At 40.0% G+C, this 20806-nt stretch overlaps 1 protein-coding gene across 1 annotated transcript in view; it reads left to right on the forward strand.

Annotated features, from left to right (window-relative positions):
* LOC309978055 (PPP2R1A-PPP2R2A-interacting phosphatase regulator 1-like) overlaps window positions 1-19844 on the forward strand; it is a gene marked incomplete at both ends in the record, with an annotated part of 45819 nt that extends 25975 nt beyond the window's left edge. Inside the window, one exon of the mRNA XM_082864410.1 lies at window positions 19715-19844. Coding sequence (XP_082720536.1) covers window positions 19715-19844 — 130 coding nt within the window. The remainder of the gene's footprint in view (window positions 1-19714) is intronic.
* Window positions 19845-20806: the final 962 nt, after the last annotated feature.

A 20806-nucleotide genomic window follows, 5' to 3' on the forward strand; every position in this document is an offset into this window, starting at 1 on the left:
TCACTTACTTCTATTTGAATTTTCACTGAAGGAGAGTCAAAGAGACTTTCAACTATTGGAAAGTTCTACTCATTCAAAACTTCCCCCAGATATTGAACTAAAATCTGTCTTCCATCCTTTGGTCCTAATTTGTCATAGGGAATGCCACAAAATAGGCAAAGTCTATCACCTCTCCCATAGATGTAGACTTTCAGATGCTTGGCAACAGCTACCATGTCTAGACAGATCTTTTCTCCTCAAGGTTTCCATTCTAGTATTTTATTCCCTGAGATGGTTTCCAGGCCTTGTTACCGTCCTGGCCATTAGCCTCCAGTTTGTCAATATCCTTCAAGTGTGGCACCCAGAAGTGACCACAACACTCCACACTTGTTTTTCACATTTCATTAAAAGTTCCTTAAAGATTGTGATATTATTAGATCCCTCTGATTAAAAAAGTAATTTCAGAATATTTCCCAGTGTGGTGTGACTGTACTCTGAATCCTATCCTAAGATTATATATGAGAGATACTCAATTATCTATTTTTCCCATCTTTTAATTTCTAAAGCTATATAGATGAATAAAATATTCCAGATCTGTTCCTCATGTGATCTCCTGCATTTATTAAAACCCTAGTAGAATTTTTTACCAAACACTGAAAGGAGAATGAGAGAGCTTCCACACTGATGGGGAGGGCAAGGGATTCCCTATAGTCTGGCCAAGGAATCTGAAGAACCTCTTGTCCTATACCATTTTCTACTCTTTGTCCCAGTTATTTGGTACCAATTTTTAGATAAGGTCAAGCTGCATCCAGATTAATTGGCCTCCTTACTGAGAGGCACCTCACAAGATGACAGTGACAAGCCAGGGTTCATGGTGATGTACTGGAATATCATTTATTGTCATTGATCTGATCCCAGATCTCCCAACCAACCTAGTGTGTATTGGTGTCCTTTCCAGCCTAATGAATCCTTTCCTTTTATTCCTTTTGCCAATCCTTCCACATGGTAGGCACTATTTAAAAGAACCTGGTTAACTGTATATACCAGCTCCGAATAGCATTGGGCCTAATGCCTTCCACATGTTCCTATGTGCTTAGTTTTTTCAAGAGAGTAGTTTCCTAATTGTAGAGACTGCATCTTGGTACACAATTTGCACAGGATACTTAATAGTTACACTTGCTAAGCAGATATAACTTTAAATTTTCAACTTTTGAAGAGTTTTCATTTATGCTATTTTAAAAATCAACTCTGTTGAGATATAATTTCCACACTTACTATAAGTTTCACCTATTTTAAGCTTGCAGTCAAGATATAGCCACTTCCATTGTCACAGAAAATGTCCACCGACCCTCTGTAGTTAATCTTCCTCTACTCCTACCACTGGCTCTAGGTTACCACTGATCTCCTTTTCTTCATCACTACAGATTAGATTTCTCTTCTATAGAATTTCATATATATGTATAAAATCATATAGTATATACTTTTTTGTGTCTGGTTGCTTTTGCTTAGAATGTCTTTGAAATCCATTCATGTTGCTTCCTGTATCGGTACTTAATTACTTTTTATTGCTGAGTTGTGTTTCATTGTATGTATATGGTACAATTCACCTTTTGATGGACATTTGGGTTGTTTCCAGTTGGGGGTTATTACAGATAAAGCTGCTATGAATATTTGTGTTTAAGCTTTTGTGTAGATGTGTATTTTAATTTCTCTTAAGTAAATACCTAGTAGGATTGCTATATTATACGGCGAGTGCATGTTTAACTTTATAAGAAATTGCCGATCTGTTTTTCCAAAGTAATTTTACCATTTTATATTCCCACCAGCAATGCATGTTCATTTATGTGCCTCATGTATGTAGTTTGTTTAAATAATATTTTGATTTTGAAATCCTATCTTTCCAAAGGATTTGTTGTGTTAAATGTTGCTTGAGATAAGAAAGCCATCGATGAAAATGAGGAAATATGTTTAAATATTTATTTTATCAAAAATGCTCATCAGATTATATTTGTTTTCAAAGAATTTACCTTGTAGATCTTGGGTTTTGGTATTTGGCCAAAGGCAATTATTCATTACTGTTTAAAATGATCAGCTAAAGGGAATACTTCCTTCAAAAGATAATCCTATTTGATTTAGAAAATAAACTGACGACTTTCTCCAGAGGCTTAATTCATGGATAAATCATAGTCAGTTCAAGAGAATCTATGGCCTCCTAAAGTCTCAGTGACATACTAAATGTGTTTGTAGGCTCCCAAACTCCCTCACCTACTGGCAGGAGAAGAGTCTGACTTTCATAGGGATTTGCCAGTGTCCTGTTGGTTAGGGGGTTGTGGGTACCTGGAAAACTATGAAGCATGGTATTAGCCATGCTTGGTGACAAGAAAGAAAGAAAGAAAGAAAAAGCAAAACAAAATAGTGGATGTACTTGGTCTATTTCATCATACCCAAGATCCAAGCGTTTAATAGAGCACATGTTACCAAGCAACAGGCTTTGCTAATTTCAGTTTACCAAACAGGAACTCCAGCAGAAGTGCTAGGGTTGTCTGAGTCTTGTCTGGGACTCCTCAAGTGTTGGGCAGGAGAAGGAAGCTATTTGTGTACTAGAAAATGTGGTACCACATTCACCAGGCTATCAGCTAAAGGATTTTGCTGTCTCCTTTCCTACATTGTGAAAGCAGGGGTGCTGTACTTGCCTTTAGGGACGTCTATCCCATCGTAGATGGTCTGCAACAAACAGATCCAATACTGTTTTCCTCCGTGACATAGGACCCACATAATATCACATTTGAGGACTATTGGGGGTCATTAGGCAGTGCTTGCTCTATGTCAGAGATATAACCCTTCTGCTCCTAGTTTTTCTGTTTCCATGAGAAGCTTTTCTTCAGTCTCCACTTTTCTCTAAGCTATTTAAATATATTATTATTTACTCCATTCAAAGATTCATCTTCCCTTTAGAAATCAAACATTGAAGGACTGCATTACTATATTATATTGAACTTTTCTTGGTTGTGAGCCTTTCAGGGAACCTGGCTTCATCTGTGTGACTTTATGGGAGTCTCATTATTCAATGATAACTGAAACCAGGAAAAGATATATCTCGGGTTCAGATTCTTAGGTTGAGTGGTTCAAAGTCCCATATTATTTCTTACGAATGAAAGTGGCTTTCTTTTTTAGAAACAAAGCTCACTTCTCAGGAAGTTGAATAGCAGTACTACACTTTCAGAGACTAAGCATGTTAACAGGAACTAGGCACTGTCTCTCTGCTGATGTATTATTTATTGTATTTATATTCTGTTTCTTTCCCCAAAGGACTTGAATTAGAGACAACCGAAGTTGATAGCTTGTCTTTAGTTTTGTCCCACCTTGCTTTCTGTTGCCTCTTTCCCTCCAGCTGCCCAAATGCCAGCCTTCCCTCCCTCTGCTGGTACCTTCCAGGTCTGCCCTCTTCCAAAAGGGGCCGGGGCCGATGCTCCAGAGGTTCATCTTCTTCCCCTCTTCTAATCAAAACTCCCATCCTAGCGAGTCTGTAATCAATTTGGACATTCTGATTAAAGTTCTTCGCAGGAAAATTAAAATGACCAATAAATTTAACTCTGAGGGGAGGTGTTTGTATTTTAAAGCAGTAATCTAGCTCTAACCTCAATCATTGGATTTTGTGGGGTTGGTGGTCAGGGGATGATGTAGCTGGGAGCTTCTGTTCCCTTCCTGTCCCCTCTCCAAGTCTCCCCCAAGCACGACATGGAGTAAGCAGAAGCCATGGGCCCTTCTCTCCCATATTGACTTTTCTAAAAAATAAAAATAAATAAAATTTTAAGACTTTTTAAAAAGTTTATATTTTATAATAAATACTCATAGAAAAATTGGAAAAGTCAAAGAACTACAAGATTAAAACTTTACTAATAGTCTTAACTCCCAAAGATAATCAACAATATTTTGATGTACTTCCTTCCAGTCTTTTCTTCTATGCATATTTTTGAAATATTTTTGTGATCATGCTGTATATATAATTTTATGTGTTTTGTTTTACTTATTTAAAATCTTAAAAGTTTTTTATGTTATTATAAACTCTGACTAGAAGCTATAAGTATATAATTTCTTCAATTAGACCCTCATTTGGGGGCATTTAGGTTATTTTCCTTTTTTATTTATTTTTTAAAAAAAATTTTTTTGCGGTATGTGGGCCTCTCACTGTTGTGGCCTCTCCCGTTGCGGAGCACAGGCTCCGGACGCGCAAGCTCAACGGCCATGGCTCACGGGCACAGCCGCTCCGCGGCATGTGGGCTCTTCCCAGACCGGGGCACGAACCCGTGTCCCCTGCATCGGCAGGCGGACTCTCAACCACTGCGCCACCAGGGAAGCCCTATTTTCCTTTTTTTAAAAAATGAACTATAATTGACCTACAACACTATGTTAGTTCCCTGTGACTCATTTATTTTGTAACTGAAGGTTTGTACCTCTTAGCCTCCCTCGCCAATTTTATTCATCCTCCCAACCCACCTTCCCCTCTGGCAACCACCTGTTTGTTCTCTGTATCTATGACTCTGTTTCTGTTTTGTTATGATTGATTGTTCATTTCTGTTTTGGATTCCACATCTAAGTGAAGTCATACGGTAGTCTTTCTCTATCTGACTTATTTCACTTAGCACAATACCCTCTAGGTCCATCCATGTTGTCGTAAATGGCAAGATTTCATTCTTTTTATTTTTTATTTTTAAAAAATTTTTTTAAATATTTTTATTGGAGTATAATTGCTTTACAATGTTTTGCTAGTTTCTGCTGTTAGTTTCACAACAAAGTGAATCAGCTATATGTATACATATATCCCCATATCCCCTCCCTCTTGAGTCTCCCTCCCGCCCTCCCTATCCCACCTCTCTAGGTGGTCACAAAGCACCGAGCTGATCTCCCTGTGCTATGCAGCAGCTTATAGCTGAGTAATATTCCATTGTGTATATATACCACATCTTCTTTATCCGTTCATCTATCGATGGACGCTTAGGTTGCTTCCATATCTAGGCTATGTGAATAATGTTACATTGAACATAGAGGTGCATTTTTTTTTGAATTACTGTTTTTGGGTTTTTTTGAAAAATACCCCAAAGTGGAATTGCTGAATTATATGGTAGTTCTATTTTTATCTTTTATTTTTAAAATTTTTTTAACATCTTTATTGGAGTATAATTGCTTTACAATGGTGTGTTAGTTTCTGCTGTATAACAAAGTGAATCAGCTATACATATACATATATCCCCATATCCCCTCCCTCTTGAGCCTCCCTCCCACCCTCCCTATCCCACCCCTCTAGGTGGTCACAAAGCACCAAGCTGATCTCCCTGTGCTATGCGGCTGCTTCCCACTAGCTATCTATTTTACGTTTGGTAGTGTATATATTTCCATGCCACTCTCTCACTTCGTCCCAGCTTACCCTTCCCCCTCCCCGTATCCTCAAGTCCATTCTCTACGTCTGCGTCTTTATTCCTGTTCTGCCCCTAGGTTCTTCAGAACCATTTTTTTTAAGATTCCATATATATGTGTTAGCATACAGTATTTGTCTTTCTCTTTCTGACTTACTTCACTCTGTATGACAGACTCTAGGTCCATCCACCTCACTACAAATAACTGAATTTCATTTCTTTTTATGGCTGAGTAATATTCCATTGTATATATGTGCCACATCTTCTTCATCCATTCATCTGTTGTTTGACACTTAGGTTGCTTCCATGTCCTGGCTATTGTAAATAGTGCTGCAGTGAACACTGTGGTGCATGACTCTTTTTGAATTATGGTTTTCTCAGGGTGTATGCCCAGTAGTGGGATTGCTGGGTCGTATGGTAGTTCTATTTTTAGATTTTTAAGAAACCTCCATACTGTTCTCCATAGTGGCTGTATCAATTTACATTCCCACCAACAGTGCAAGAGTGTTCCCTTTTCTCCACACCCTCTCCAGCATTTATTGTTTGTAGATTTTCTGATGATGCCCATTCTAACTGGTGTGAGGTGATACCTCATTGTGGTTTTGATTTGCATTTCCCTGGTGGTTAGTGCTGTTGAGCATCTTTTCCTGTACCTGTTGGCCTTCTGTATGTCTTCTTTAGAAAAATGTCTATTCAGATCCTGTGCCCATTTTTAAATCAGGTTGTTTGGGGTTTTTTGATGTTGAATTGTATGAGTTCTTTGTATATTTTGGGTATTAACCCCTTATCAGATATATCATATGCAAATATCTTCTCCTATTCATTAGGCAGCTTTTCGTTTTGCTGATAGTTTACTTCACTGTACAAATCTTTTTCGTTTGATGTAGTCCCGTTTGTTTAATTTTGCTTTTGTTTCCCTTGCCTGAGGAGAAATATCTGAGAAAATATTGCTAAGACCGATGTCAACAGCATATGCCTATGTTTTCTTCTAAGAGTTTTGTGGTTTCAGATCTTACATTTAAGTCTTTAATCCATTTTGAGTTTATTTTTATATATGGTGTGAGAAAGTAGTCAGTCTGGTTTGATTCTTTTGCATGTAGCTATTCAATTTTCCCAACACCATTTATTGAAGGGGCTGTCTTTTCCCCATTGTATATTCTTACCTACTTTGTCATAGATTAATTGACCATATATGTGTAGGTTTATTTCTGGGTTCTCTATTCTACTCCATTGATATACGTGTATGTTTTTGTGCCAGTATCATACTGTTTTGATTATTTAAGCTTTGTACTGTAGTGTGAAATCAAGGAGTGTCATACCTTCAGCTTTCTTCTTCTTTCTCAAAATTATTTTGGGTATTTGGGGTCTTTTGTGTTTCCATACAAATTTTAGAATTATTTGTTCTAGTTCTGTAAAAAATGTCATTAGTATTTTGATAGAGATTGCATTGAATCTGTAGATTGCCTTGGAGAGAGTGGTCATTTTAACAATATTAATTCTTCCAACCCACGAACACGGTATATCTTTCCATCTGTTTGTGTCATCTTCAGTTTCTTTCATCAGTGTCTCATAGTTTTCTGAGTATAGGTCTTTCACCTCCTTGGTTAGATTTATTCCTAGCATTTTATTCTTTTTGATGCAATTATAAATGGGATGGTTTTCTTAATTTCTCTTTCTGATAATTCATTGTTAGTGCATAGCCATGCAACAGATTTCTGTGTATTAATTTTATATCCTGCAACTTTACTGAATTCATTTATTAGTTCTAATAGTTTTTTGGTGGTGTCTTTAGGATATTCTGTAGTATCATGTCATCTGCAAACAGTGGCAGTTTTACTTCTTCCTCTCCAAATTGGATTCCTTTTATTTCTTTTTCTTGCCTGATGGCTGTGGCTAGGACTTCCAATACTATGTTGAGCAAAAGTGGTGAGAGTGGTCATCCTTGTCTTATTCCTGATCTGAGAGGAAATGCTTCTAGCTTTTCATCATTGAGTATGATGTTAGCTGTGGGTTTGTCATATACGGCTTTTATTATGTTGAGGTATGTTCCCTCTGTACTCACTTCGTTGAGAATTTTTATCATGAATGGATGTTGAATTGTGTCAAAAGCTTTTTCTGCACTTACTGAGATGATCATATGATTTCTATTCTTCAGTTTGTTAATGTGGTCTATCACTTTGATTAATTGATTTGTGGATATAGAACCATCCTTGCATCCCTGGGATTAACCCCACTTGATCTTGGTGTATGACCCTTTTGATGTGTTGTTGGATTCGGTTTGCTAATATTTTGTTGAGGATTTTTGCATCTATGTTCATCGGTGGCCTGTAATTCTCTTTTTCTGGTAGTGTCTTTTTCTGATGTTGGTATCAGGGTGGTGCTGGCCTCGTAGAATGAGTTCAGAGGTGTTTCTTCCTCTTCAACTTTTGGAATAGTTTGAGAAAGATAGGTGTTAAATCTATATCCTCATTATTGTCCCCATTTATTTAGGAGGAAACTGAGGCTTGGGAGAGTTAATCACTTGCCCAAATTTCTTCCTAAAAAATGGGAACAATAATGGTACCTACAGCATAGAATTACTGAGAAGATAAAATTAATTATCTGCTGCATGTAAAGTGCTAAGCTACCTGGCAAATAATAAGCACACAATTTTAAATGTGCTGGTTGTTACTGTTCTTATTTACTAGCTGGTCTCTGTAATGAAGGGAAGAGGCCAGTCCTAGTATCATCCAGTACCCTCTTCTAGGCCCTCATGGCATGCAATACTGGGTTTCCATTTATGCTGGTGTTATAAAACTTCATTTAAAACAAATTTAATTCGTGAATGGTAAGTTGATTTAAAGAAATCATTAGGTATCAAGTATCAGGTGGTATGTGGATATGGCACAGATGATGATGAACATATATGAATGCCTACCTCAGTGATTCCTCATCACTAGAATAAGTTTAAACTCTGCAATGGGGCAGCCACTCTATTTAATATTGCTCTGTGCAATATTAATATTAATTATTAATATTTAATAACAATATATTATAATATTACAATAATATAATATTTCTGCTCCCAGCACTCCTGATCCCCTTTAGCCTGCTCTACCTTCCCTTTTCTCTTGTCAACTTCTAACACTGTCTGTAGTTTACGTATTACTTTTATTGTTTGTATCTCTTCGCTAGAATGTAAGCTCCCCCAGGGCAGGAATCGTTTTCTGATTTTGTTCACTAAGTGGATAAAGTGCCTAAAACAGTGCATGGCCTGTAATAGATAGTCACTAAATATTTAGTGACTGACTAAATGAATAAATGTGGCATTCACAGTCCTTTATAATCTGGTCCCAGTTTCCCGTGCACACCATTTGCTCCCCCATCTCTGTGCATTTACTCATACTCTTTCCTTTGCCCTGAAAAAAATAATCATGGATCCATGCAAATATTTAGTTATAAGAATGTTCTTCACAGTCTGGGTTTGTATCAGTGAAAAATTTGAAAACAGCCTCAATGTTCATCAATAAGGGAAAAGTTAGAGAAATCATGGTAACTTCCACTTGAGGAAAGGCAATTTGACAATATCTATGAAAATTACAAATGTGCAGAGCAGTTATGCTTTAAGGAGTTTATCCCACAGATACACTTGCTCATGTACCAAATGAATATGTGCTGGTGTCACTGCAGGGCTTTAGTCACTCCTATTAGACACAACACTGACAGAACTCATTACATTATTATGTAGAGCTATATTTATTGATGTTGGAAGATCATAATAGCTAACATTAATTCAACTTGCTATGTGTCAGGCACTGTGATAAGTGTTTTTATATATTTTTATCTCATTGAATCCTCATAACAGCCCTGCAAGGTGGTTACTACAATAGTCCTCATTTTACACAGGAGGAAATGGACTCAGGAATGTTAATTTACTTAACCAGGATCAGACAACTAATAGATAGCAGAGCTAAGATGTCTGAAATATAGTATGACAGCACTTTGTGTACTATGATCCACTTTTGTAAGAAAAAAATACATATAGGTATGTAAATGAATATATGTGCATATAAAATGATTGGAAAGAAATACACCAAAATATTAACAGTTACCTGGTGGGATTGTGGGTGGTTTTTATTTTCTTCTTTTTACTTATCATTATTTTCTGAGTTTTCTGTTAAATTTTGGGGCTGACTTAGAAGGAAGAAGTGAAGCCAGGAGGCATGAATTACTTGTGTCATTTTAAAGATGACTAAATTTTCAAAGTTTGTTGGTAGTGTGGAACAGTGACACCAATAGGGGGGAAGTGTTTTTAGGCTGAGAGGGAAAACCTAGCAGGGAGGGAGAGCTTGCCCAAAGGGAAAAAGGATGGCCCCTGGGGCCAAGTGCAGGAGAATGCAAGAGGACTTAGTGTCAAGGGCACAGGTGGAAGAGGAAGCCTTGAGGAGGAAGTCCCTTGTTCTCTTGAGGCTGAGGGATGGGGGATGAGCAGGCATGGGCGAAAATGCAGAGATCCAAGGAAGGGCGAGGTAAAGAGCTGAGAGAATCGGGGGAGTTCCTGCTTGGTGACCTGTGTCCTGTCATTGAAACCCAAGGCTAGGCCCTCAACTGAGGGGTCGGGGTGAGAGTCGGGAAAGGGACCTGAAGAGAGGGAGAGGATTTGGAACAATCACTGAGAGAAATTTGATACAGATATATAAAAGGACTGCCTCGCAGCCCTTGGGGCCCCGCTGAGGCTGACTGGCCTGGCTTTGTAGCAGAGCCAATCTCATGACCTTCTCCAGCAATAGTTAGCAGGCTGGGACTGGGGGATGGAGAGAATGTGTGGTGGGGTTTTCACAGGGCCGAGGATTGGCAGAGCAGGTACGACAGAAGGTCATGGGGAGAGTGAGTCCAGGGATGAACACTAGCATGGCTAAGACAGCTGATCATGGGACCAGCTTGGAAGGAGGAAAGGAAGGCGGCAGCCTATGATGACCTCTGGGCAAGGAAAGGGGAGGAAGAACAGGCCGGTGGTCGTGTGGCCAGAGTGGTAGCGAGAGAGCCGTAGGAGGCTGAGGCCAGAGAGGTGTTTCTGAGTTTGATATGTTGAAATGGTCCCCTACAGGGCCCTTGGAGGAAGTGGAAAGGTGCAGCAAGAAAACTGCGTGTGATAAAAGGGTGAAGACAGCATTAAAATAACTCCTACCTGATTGAGGGCAATTTGGCAATATCTATCAAAATTACAAGTTCATGTTCCTTTTCATCCAGCAATTCAGCCTTGAGGCATTTCTCTTACAGATATAAACACTTACTTGCTTTGATGCAAGATGAATGCGTAAGGTGAGTCATTGCAACACTGTCTATAGCAGCAACAGATTGGAAACAGCCTAAAAGTCCACCAATAGTGGTTTGATTAGTTAAGTAAATTGTGGTTCTTAAATGGAATGCTAGGTAGCTGGAAAAAAGAGGGAGCTCTTTATGTGCTGATATGGAATGATCTCTAAAATATTTTGTTAGTTGGAAGAAGCAAGGTACAAATCAGTGGGAATAGTTTGCAATCTCTTTGCTAACATATGCGTAAAACGTCTCTGGAAGGATACATGAAAAGCTGTTAATGTCGGTTGCCTCTGAGGAAAGAGAGCTGTTGTCCTTTTGCTTTGTACGCTTTTTGTTGTTGTTGTTGTTGTTTTGCTTTATGGAAGTGTAATTACAAAATAAAAATTGTATATATTAAAGGTATACAACAGGATGTATCTTTTGAATTTTGAGCCACATGAATATATTACTTTACTGAGAAAATTAAGTAAAAATATTATAATACATATGTATATATAATATGAATCTCTTTTATAGGTATTAAATCATTTATTTAAAAGCACACAAAAAAAACCCACCAGAGATTTGCTTCAAATTAGTTTGCCAGGGTAATGGGTGGGGACTTGGATGAAATGAAGTTGATTATGTGTCAATAATCGCTGAAGCTGGGTGATGGGTATATGGGAGTTCGTTTGCTTTTGAAACATGAAATTGCATTTTTGTGGGTCAAAAATTGTCACATTTTGGCAGTTTTATGTGGCTTAAGCCAATGCTGTTCTCATTATTTTTATAAATTTTCCATAATATAAAAGTTTTCAAAGAAAGGGAAAAAATGAGCTCCCACCAGGCCCTTGGTAGGAACATTCATGTACTTTCTCATCCTGGCTCTTATATCTAATAATTGAGTGGAAATTCCCATTCCCCCATTGACTTCTGAAACAGCAGTACTGCCTTGCTGATTTCCCTTCATTGTGGAACCCAGCACTGTTCTCAGGATTTTTCCTATTAACAACAACCTCTCCCCATCCTGTTGTGTGTTAATTGGGTACTACCTTATCCTTATTGCTGGTAAAGCTCATCCTGTTCTTGAAAAATCACTTCTTTAGTTTCTTATGATCACTTAATGTCCTCTTCCTGCCTCACAGTCTATTATTAGCAATCCTAGCTAATTTGGGGCCATGCCCTTATCCAGGCTACTTCTATTGATATTTATCCATCTAGGGGCTGATGTCGCTAGGACATTCAGTTTTCGCACCACAAAGTTCATCCTAAGTCATCAGTAAGCACACTTGTGTTCAACCTTTCAGCTTCAGGTGTTTTTGCTTATGCCTGCACTTCTTATGTTACCTCGGAGGCTACGGTGATTTTGGCCTGGCCCCTGACACCTGCTAATCCAGGCCTTGTTGTCTGTCCTCAGGAGGCACCTCTTGTCTATAACCCACAGTCTGTTGGTCAGCTCTGCTTGCATGTCCTATTGGCACCCCAAACTTAATTAGTTCCCCCAACATTAAGCTTCTCTTTTACCTCGTCTGTAAAGAGCCTTCTGCAACCCCCTCACCCTAGGAGGTCTGGGTTCAGCACACCTCCTCGGTGCCATCCTTTATCACACTGAATTGTGCTGGCCTGTTTTTTGTCCTGCCAGCCCCAGACCATGAGCTTCTGGGTTAAAGATAGAGACCATGTCTTGTTCTTCCTTGAATATCATACCTAGCACAGCATCAGGCACTATGGTTAAATGCTCAAAATAATATATTTTTAAAATTTTAATTCAAGATATTTTCAACTTACAGAAGATCGAATGCAAAGGTAGTAAAAAGAAATTTCACATACTCTTGATGAAGATTTATCTATCGTTAGCATCTTATTACATTTACCATTGTCTCTCTACGCGCGCGCATACGCACGCACACGTGCACACACACACACACATTTTTTTCTAAAACACTTGAGAGTAAGTTGCGGACATCCTGTCCTATTGCTATTCTATTGATTTGATCTTCTCCCTTTTTGCTTAATGAGTCTGGCTAATGGTTCATCAATTTTGTTTATGTTCTCAAAGAACTAGCTTTTCATTTTATTGATCTTTGCTATCGTTTCCTTCATTTCTTTTTCATTTATTTCTGATCTGATCTTTATGCTTCCTTTCCTTCTGCTAACTTTGGGGGTTTTTGTTCTTCTTTCTCTAATTGCTTTAGGTGTAAGGTCAGGTTGTTTATTTGAGATTTTTCTTGTTTCTTGAGGTAGAATTGTATTGCTATACTGACTTTAATTTTACTTGAGGTACATAATATTCGTCTAAAATTATATTTGCTCTAAAGGTGGGCCTTATCACATGGACAGTTTTACTATAACAATGTATCAGGGAAGTAAAGAATTCAGCATGTTACTTTCATATCTTTGAAATGGAATGTTGATGCACCTGAAAAATGTAATACTGTAAGTCAACTATACCTCAATTAAAAAATAAGATTTTTTAAAAAAGAAAGTGAAAAATAAACCAAAGCCAAACAAAACAGAAATGAAATGTTGATGTTCCTTTATGCCCATTTCTGGGTCTCCATCAGTAGTATCACTGAGGCAGCTGGGAAGGCACCATTTAGCCTAACCAGTAGGGACTCATTAACAGTGTACTCAACCCGATGCTAGGTACAGGGGGAGAAGCTCCCTCAAGGAGCTTCCAGTCTAGTGGGTGATGTGGCCACACTGAAAACAATGAGCAGAGCAAAGAGAAGGCTAACATTTGCTAGGCACCTACTAGGTGACACTTTACAAACCCTGTAAGGCAGGTATTATCCCCATTTGCCCCATCTGCAAACTGAGGGGCAGAAGAGTTAAGACAACTTGCCCAAGATCACACAAATAATAAGCAGTAGAACTAGGATTTGAACCCAGGCCCCTATGACTCAAAATAAGAGAATAATATGAGACAGCTTATAGTCATGTGCTCTGGGTCAGATGAGATGGATTGAAGAAGTTTCAGAGAGATGCATGGAATCTACGAAGGCCAAGCTGGGGCCTCTGGCAGATAGAGTGTGTCAGGAAGCTGACAGCCCGTGGCAGGTGCTCCCATCCCAAACCCCTTTATAACCTGCCCGTTACAACCACCTGTTCCCACTGAAGGGCCCAGGCTCTGTCCACCTCCGCTTCTGATGTACTTGGGGAGGTGGGGGAGGAAGCTGGTTCACATTTCTACATTTGACTCGAAGGGCCCCCTCTCTGAGGCTAGTTGAACTGTTTACCTTTCAAGTGCCTGACCTCCTGGGGCAATTTCTCTATGCTTCTCAACACCAGAAGCACAGAGGAGCTGAGAAGAGCCTCTCTGCTTTACCAGAGGACCCCAGACCCTCCTGACCTGTCTTCTCCCTCCTGCCTACCCTTATGCTTCTATTCACGTGCAAGGCATGACAGGAATTTAACATGTTTCTGCTTTTTTTCCATTTCAGAGAGAAGAGCTGGCTTAGTCAGACATAGAACCTCCCCGTCTGTGTCTGCTCAAGGCATTACCAACTGAGTAACTCCATCTGAAACATCAGACCTGTAGATTAAAATTAAAAAGGGGAAGATGCGGTCTCTGACAATTTGTTCCCAATGAAGAAATTAAGATGGAAAAGGAAAAGTTTGTTCCTAAGTCTGTAGTTCTAATCCTCAAGAGTGAAGGAGTTATGGTGTGTGGGGTAGGGCTCTCTTAAAAGAAAAATTGTGTAAATGAAGTGTTTTGTAGGGCACTTAAAAGAAATGCAGGATTGTGCTTGATGTTTCTTAACTTTTTATTTTGAAATAATTGTAGACTCATAGGAAGTTCCCCTTCACTCCGTCTCCCCCAATGATTACACTGCACATAATTATAGTACCATATAAAGGCCATGAAGTTGACATAGGTACAATGTGTGTGTATAGTTCTACACCATTTTGTTACATGTATAGATTTGTGGAACCACCACCCCAATCAAGACACAAAAGTATTCTGTCACCACAAAGATGTCCCTGGTGTGTCACACCTACCCCGTCCCCCTCCACCATCCCTAACCTCTGGTAACCATTCATTTGTTCTCCATCTCTATGATTTTGTACTTTAAAAAGTACAGTTTCCATAAGAAAATGGATTGGCACCTCTAGTTTTCACAGAATTTCAGGCCTGAAGGAGTAACTTCTCCAGCCCAGTTTCCCATCCCATGCCCAAATTCTGTCTACGACATTTCCTCCAAGTGTCCAGCCAGCCCCTATGACATGCAAACCAGAACGTTCTCCAGGATTTTAGGAGTGTTGAGTTATTTGATATAAATATTTATACCAAGGACATTGTTTCCTTCCGTCAATTTATTCAGTAGTTAGCAAAACTCTTACCTTTAGATTAAATATTACAAAATGCCCTCTCACCTGCTGATTTTTCCCATCACACACTGTCCTGGCCCAAACAAACATCTCCTTTTTCCATTCCTTTTACGTAATGAGAGGGATGAGATGCGGGAAGCCTGGGAGGCTCACAGAAAATTCCAGAAATCCCTTCCTTAACTACAGATTAGTCTGGCTCCCAGCAGTTGGGGCCTTTCAAATGTATGTGGTTCATGTGTGGAATTTATTTCTTGGGCTGATTGTGTGTTATCTACATGGTATCTACAAGGGTCATTCTGTTAGATAATCCGAACTGGAGCCCAACTCCCCAGGACTCCCTTGTGGGGAAGAGAGCTTTACGGGGCACCCTATAGCCCGTTGTAAGAAAATAATGACTCAAAGTCATGGTAAAACTGGAAGGGGCTAGCAGAAGTGAAGCTATGGGGGTTCCCCCACCTCCTCTCCCCTGGACTATTTTGAAATCTTTTCACGAACTTAACTCACTCTTCACGTCACAAAGAGCGCCGTGCTCTCCTCAGCTGGATAGCAGCACATATACAGATCCAGACTCAGACCCATTAGGACGTGCCCTTTAGAATAAATTCAAACTAATGGTTCCCTCCACAGCCAGCCCCAGAAGTAGAGGTGGGGAAGGCATCTGACTTTGGCCCAGGAGACACTGCAGTCTACTGAATGCCCTCTTCTTGAAGTTGGAACAACAGTGCCCCAGCTCCCTACTTTCTGAGTAGGGGCCCCTGCCTTCCAGAATATTCCTGACTTCCCCTTAGGTGGGGAGAGTATGAGCAGTGAGGAAAGGAAGGACAGAATGCAGCTAGCTTTGTGCCCCACCCCAAGTGCCATTCCTCTGGGTCCACAACACAGCTTACAACCCAAAGGCCTTCAGTACTCGTGTCTCAGTGTCTTCCCCCTCACCAAATGACCCATGGGTGTAACTTGTAATTTCCAAAGTGAAATGGTATTTCCAACTAATTTAATAATCCTGGCGTGTTCTCAGCTGCCTTAGTTTTTTTAGGGGATAGTTTTGTGGCTACTCTTGTGCTATCTTTTTCTTCAACCTGTGGTACGTGGAAAGAAGAGAGGGCCGGCTCACCATCAGGATGCTGATCTAGACTGTGCCCCTTCCTGGCTGGAGGGCAATTAACTTCAACTGTCAGAGCCTCTGTTTCCTCATCTGCACAAGAGAGATCAATAATAACTGCCCTCCTAACCTTACAAAGGTGGTCATTTAGATAAATAGATCTTAGAAATGTCTCTGTGAGATTTTCAGAGGGAAAATATAGTGATCAAAATATTCAAATACAGTATTAAAATACTATTTAAAATCTCCTTCAATGTGTAGAAAGACATTCTTAAGATAACTTTCATAAGATATCCATTTTACCTTAGGTGGCTTTATTTGGGCCTCTTTTGACTCAATTCTTAGTATTATTCATTATATTTTTTAGCATGAGGGCAAGGTTGGCCATAAAATGTTATGAAATCTATTAGAATGTGGGATTTAAAAAAAAAAGAATGTGGGATAAAGTGATCCAAATAGGTATTTATAAGGCAGAGAAGATACACTAGGAATTTGATTTCATGCACGTAGACAATTAGCTTTGTTGAGCCAGTGGGTTTACTGTTTTTCAGTAGGAATACTGTTTTACAACAGCAGGCTGTGTCCAGGTCATTTGGTTGTAAAGTAGAAAGTCAATCATAAGCCCTGCGGCCCCCTCTCACCAGGCCAGTTTGTGTGCCTCTTCACCTAGTCTTTTTTTGTTGAGGACAGATTGCCCTGAACTAGATCCCTGGGGCTTTGAACTGAGAACTTCATCAGGTTTCTGCTAGAGGCTAATTAATCATCAGATCAGCTCATTGCAAAAGCAAGCAGCCATGCTGATCCCCTGAGTCATTAGTGCAGCAGAAAGAGTAGGAAACGGCCTAATCTCCTCCTAGGATTAGAGGGAGACGTTCCTAAGATCTAATGAGTTTCTGCTAAAGTTGGGGTGTGCTCCCAGAATTATGCTTTTTCTCTACCTGTTCCTGTAATATTCCTTTCAAAATGCTACCCAGAACACAAAGGGTCCTATTGCATTGCCCAACAGTGCTCAGCCATTTCAGGCTCCCTTCTCAGTATAAGCAGAGCTATAGGCTAAAACTGCCCAGCTGGTTGGAAAGTGAAACCTGCCTTTCCTGCCTATATGATGTCAAACTGGCCTGATGGATTTTTAAAAATGCATTTGCCAGTTATGTGAGTCTATAGCACACCTTCTCTCTGTTCTGGGAAAGCATATGGTTTGCAGTTTGGTTCATATTTGACAGATACTGTCAAGGGGGACTAACTTTGATAATTGCTCCAGTTTTTTTTCCTGACCTCTGACCGCTCTGCAATATTTAGCTGCCTACATGATTCCATAATAACTGGTTGAAAAGTGAAAAAGTCTTTCAGTGGAGCATGTGATTGCGTGCATAATAGCAAACTGTTTGGTTTTCTGTTGTTGTTGCTGTCATCATCGCTGTCGTCGTCACTGTCGTCATCATCTGCCAGGATGACTGGTTGGTCCTCTGTTGTGCAAACACATACTACCATCTCCTTTTCTTTTTCCACTGAGTTAACCCAGAAGTGAGCCCCCTAGCTGGGAGGCAGCATGCTCTAAGCGGTAAAATCATAAACTCTGAAGCCGGACAAATCTAAGTTTAGCTGTGGAGACCTTGAAAAGGCCAAATAATATCTCTGAGCTTTAGTTATCTCATCTATAAATTGGGCATGATAGTATCTGCCTTGAGGAGTTGTTGCGGGGTTGTTAGGATGCTATTTTAAGTGTCTACCCTGGACCAGGGAGTCGGTGCTTCTTAACTTTCAAGTCACATACAGATCGCCTGGGGGAGCTTGCTGAACTGCTGACCCTGATTCTGTAGGTCTGAGATGGGACTGGAGAGTCTTCACTGCCAGTAAGCTCCAGGTGATGCCCATGTTGCTGGTCCACCGACCACACTTGGAGTAGCAAGGGTCTAGATAACATTTGCAAAGTACCTAGCACAGTTAGTGCTTAATACATGGTCACTCCAAAATAATTCAATCACTCACTTAACTGAGAAGAGATCCTTTTTCCACAAAAGTAATACCAGTCCGCCTATAGCTCCATTCTCATAGCCTTTGCAAAATACCTCATTGGGATTGGCCATGGTTGGTAATTTCTGAAAGCAGGCGATGGGTAAATGGGAGGGGTTCATTATACTATTCTCTCTGCTTCTGTACATGTTTATCATTATCCATAACAAGGTTTTTAAGTTAAAAAGGATTTTTAGGGCAGTGATACTATTCTATATGATACTATCTATGTGATACTAAAGTGGTTGATACATGGCATTATGCATTTGTCCAAACCCATAGAACATACGACAAGAGTGAATCCTATTGTAAGCTATGGACTTTGCTTGATAATGATGTGTCAGTGTGGGTTCCTCCATTATAACAAATGCACCTCTGTGGGACGTGGATGGTGCAGGAGGCTATGCACGTGGTGGGGGTTAGGACAGGGGTATATGAGAAGTCTCCGTACTTTTTGCTCAGTTTTGCTGTGAACCCAAAACTGCTCTAAATAATAAAGTCTATTAGGAAAAGCCCATAAACAAACAGCCTGCAAAGAGTAGAAGACATGGGTAACCTAGTACAGTGATTAGCTCCAAAAACATGTTCATTAGGGGAGAGAGGGAGCTTTTGTTTCAATTTCCCCAAATAAATCCATTCCTAACCTCGTCTGCCATGACTTGTGATTGTGCAAATGTAATTTACCCATCCACCCCAGGGTTTAGCACATTTTTTCCCCTTAACATGATCACAGTTCACACTTCATTTTGTCAAGAGAGGTTCTGCACTGTTTTTCTCTACCTTGGTGGACTAAAATCTGTCTATATCCTCGTGAAATCATTTCATTTATTCTTTTCACTTTATTGAATGAGGGCTTTCCCCCATCCTGAACGGCCCAGCTTGTGTGTTCATTAAGTCAGTGATTCACAAAGCAATCTCCCAGCTAATTGGAAAATGCATTTAGTGAGCTGGACATTCCCCATCATCATCTTCCTTGAACTGGGCCCCATTTTTATTAGGTGCTGAGCCGACATAGCTCAGGGTGGGTGCCACTTTAATTTTTTGTACATATTTAGATTAACTAAGTGACAGGGGCAAATTAGAAACTAAATGAACAAAATAAAGGAAACAGCCAGCTTGAGTTTAGTCCAGTATCCTAACTGATTCTTCTTTTTTTCTGCCTATGGCTTACTTCAAGGGTCTTTGATGTGGTAACTGGACAAGGTCTCATCCCAGTGGCCCGTAGCTGGGTCAACTCTTTGTTATTTTGTTTGGTATTTAATCCTGGAGAGTAATGTTCTGCTCTGGTATGTTGTTTAATCACTTCAAGATTACAGGTGTAGCAAATATTTTCCTAATGAAATAATCACTAACTTGACATTCTGCTGCTGGGATAATACAGTGAGACTCCCTCCATTTGAATCTCCTAGAGCAGCTACACGGTCCCAAGCACTCCCCTACCTGCAATTTCCTTTAGGTCTATTTTAAATTGTTCCTTTTAGGCCTGTTCTCTCAAAATGTCAGGGCTTTAGGTGCTACTTGAAATCTTCAATCTCTTTTATAATAGCAACGTTTTGAAACCTCAGAGTTCCGTTTCCATGTTCATGTTGAAACCCTGTAGGTGTCTCCTCAGCAGTGGCTATTTAGTCTTTCTACTTAATAGTTCGGTGAATGAAAACGTCGAGGAGACACTCAAAATCCCTACTAGAAACCTGAAGCTTTACACGCTGACTTTGTATAACTCCTCCTGAAGTGAATTCGGGTGGCAGAACTGTGCAGGCCTAACGATTTCGAGGCGGCAGAAACACCTACAGTGACAGATAATTACAACTATTGCCATGCCTCTTGCTGTGCGTTTCCTGTCTGCTAGCTGCCTTCAAGATGAATCATATTCACTTTCACGATGACAACTTCTTTACCATGTCCCTGATTAAATTCTGTAATGCCGGTGGCCCCTTGGCAAGCTTGGTTCTTTCCTCACTAGCCTGTGTTCAGCCCCTTTAATCATGGCAGAAAAAAAGTTTTCTTCACGGTAGACAGGAAATAACGGCACACACAATCACAGTCTCGAATATCTCCCTGGAAATCGTTTCAAAACAACTCACCTCACCTCGTGGCACATTTATCCTTGCCTTTTCTTGTGAACCCCGCTACTCTTTGTGTATGAATCAGCCCACCGTCTAAGACCAGTTCAGGCCTCTCCAGCTCCTACAGAATTTGTGGGGTGTGCCAGGCACTTCAGCACTGAATTGGATCAAAGGCTATTTGAGGTGCCGCCACACACTCAGATGCGGACTGTAAATCCACACAGTGCAGACACACAGCGTATGATCACTTGCCGGTCACCCAGTTCTTGTTGATTATATCGTGTCAAAATGCGGCAGGTTTGAATTAAAGGGGAGAACTTAAGTGAGTTCAATCGAGTAATCTCTAAAAGGGAAAAATCCAACCGTTTTATGATTCTGGGGATCTACTTTGAAAACTCATTTGGGGGCGGTCCTTTTACAAAACTGGGAAGTTACACGCTGAGGAGGGGAGTATAACTACTGCCCAGGGGAGACATTGGTTATGAATTTAGTCTTTCATATGAAATACTGTTACTGAGTCATCAAGAATTAACCCCTTCCAAGATTTAAAGGAATTAATTCTCCCGTTCTGTTGTCTAGCACCTTGATGGTTTCATCTTTTTACATTTAAATTTTTGATCCATTTG

The sequence above is a fragment of the Leucopleurus acutus genome (assembly GCF_964270905.1).
Source record: "Leucopleurus acutus genome assembly, chromosome: X".
Lineage (NCBI taxonomy): Eukaryota > Metazoa > Chordata > Mammalia > Artiodactyla > Delphinidae > Leucopleurus > Leucopleurus acutus.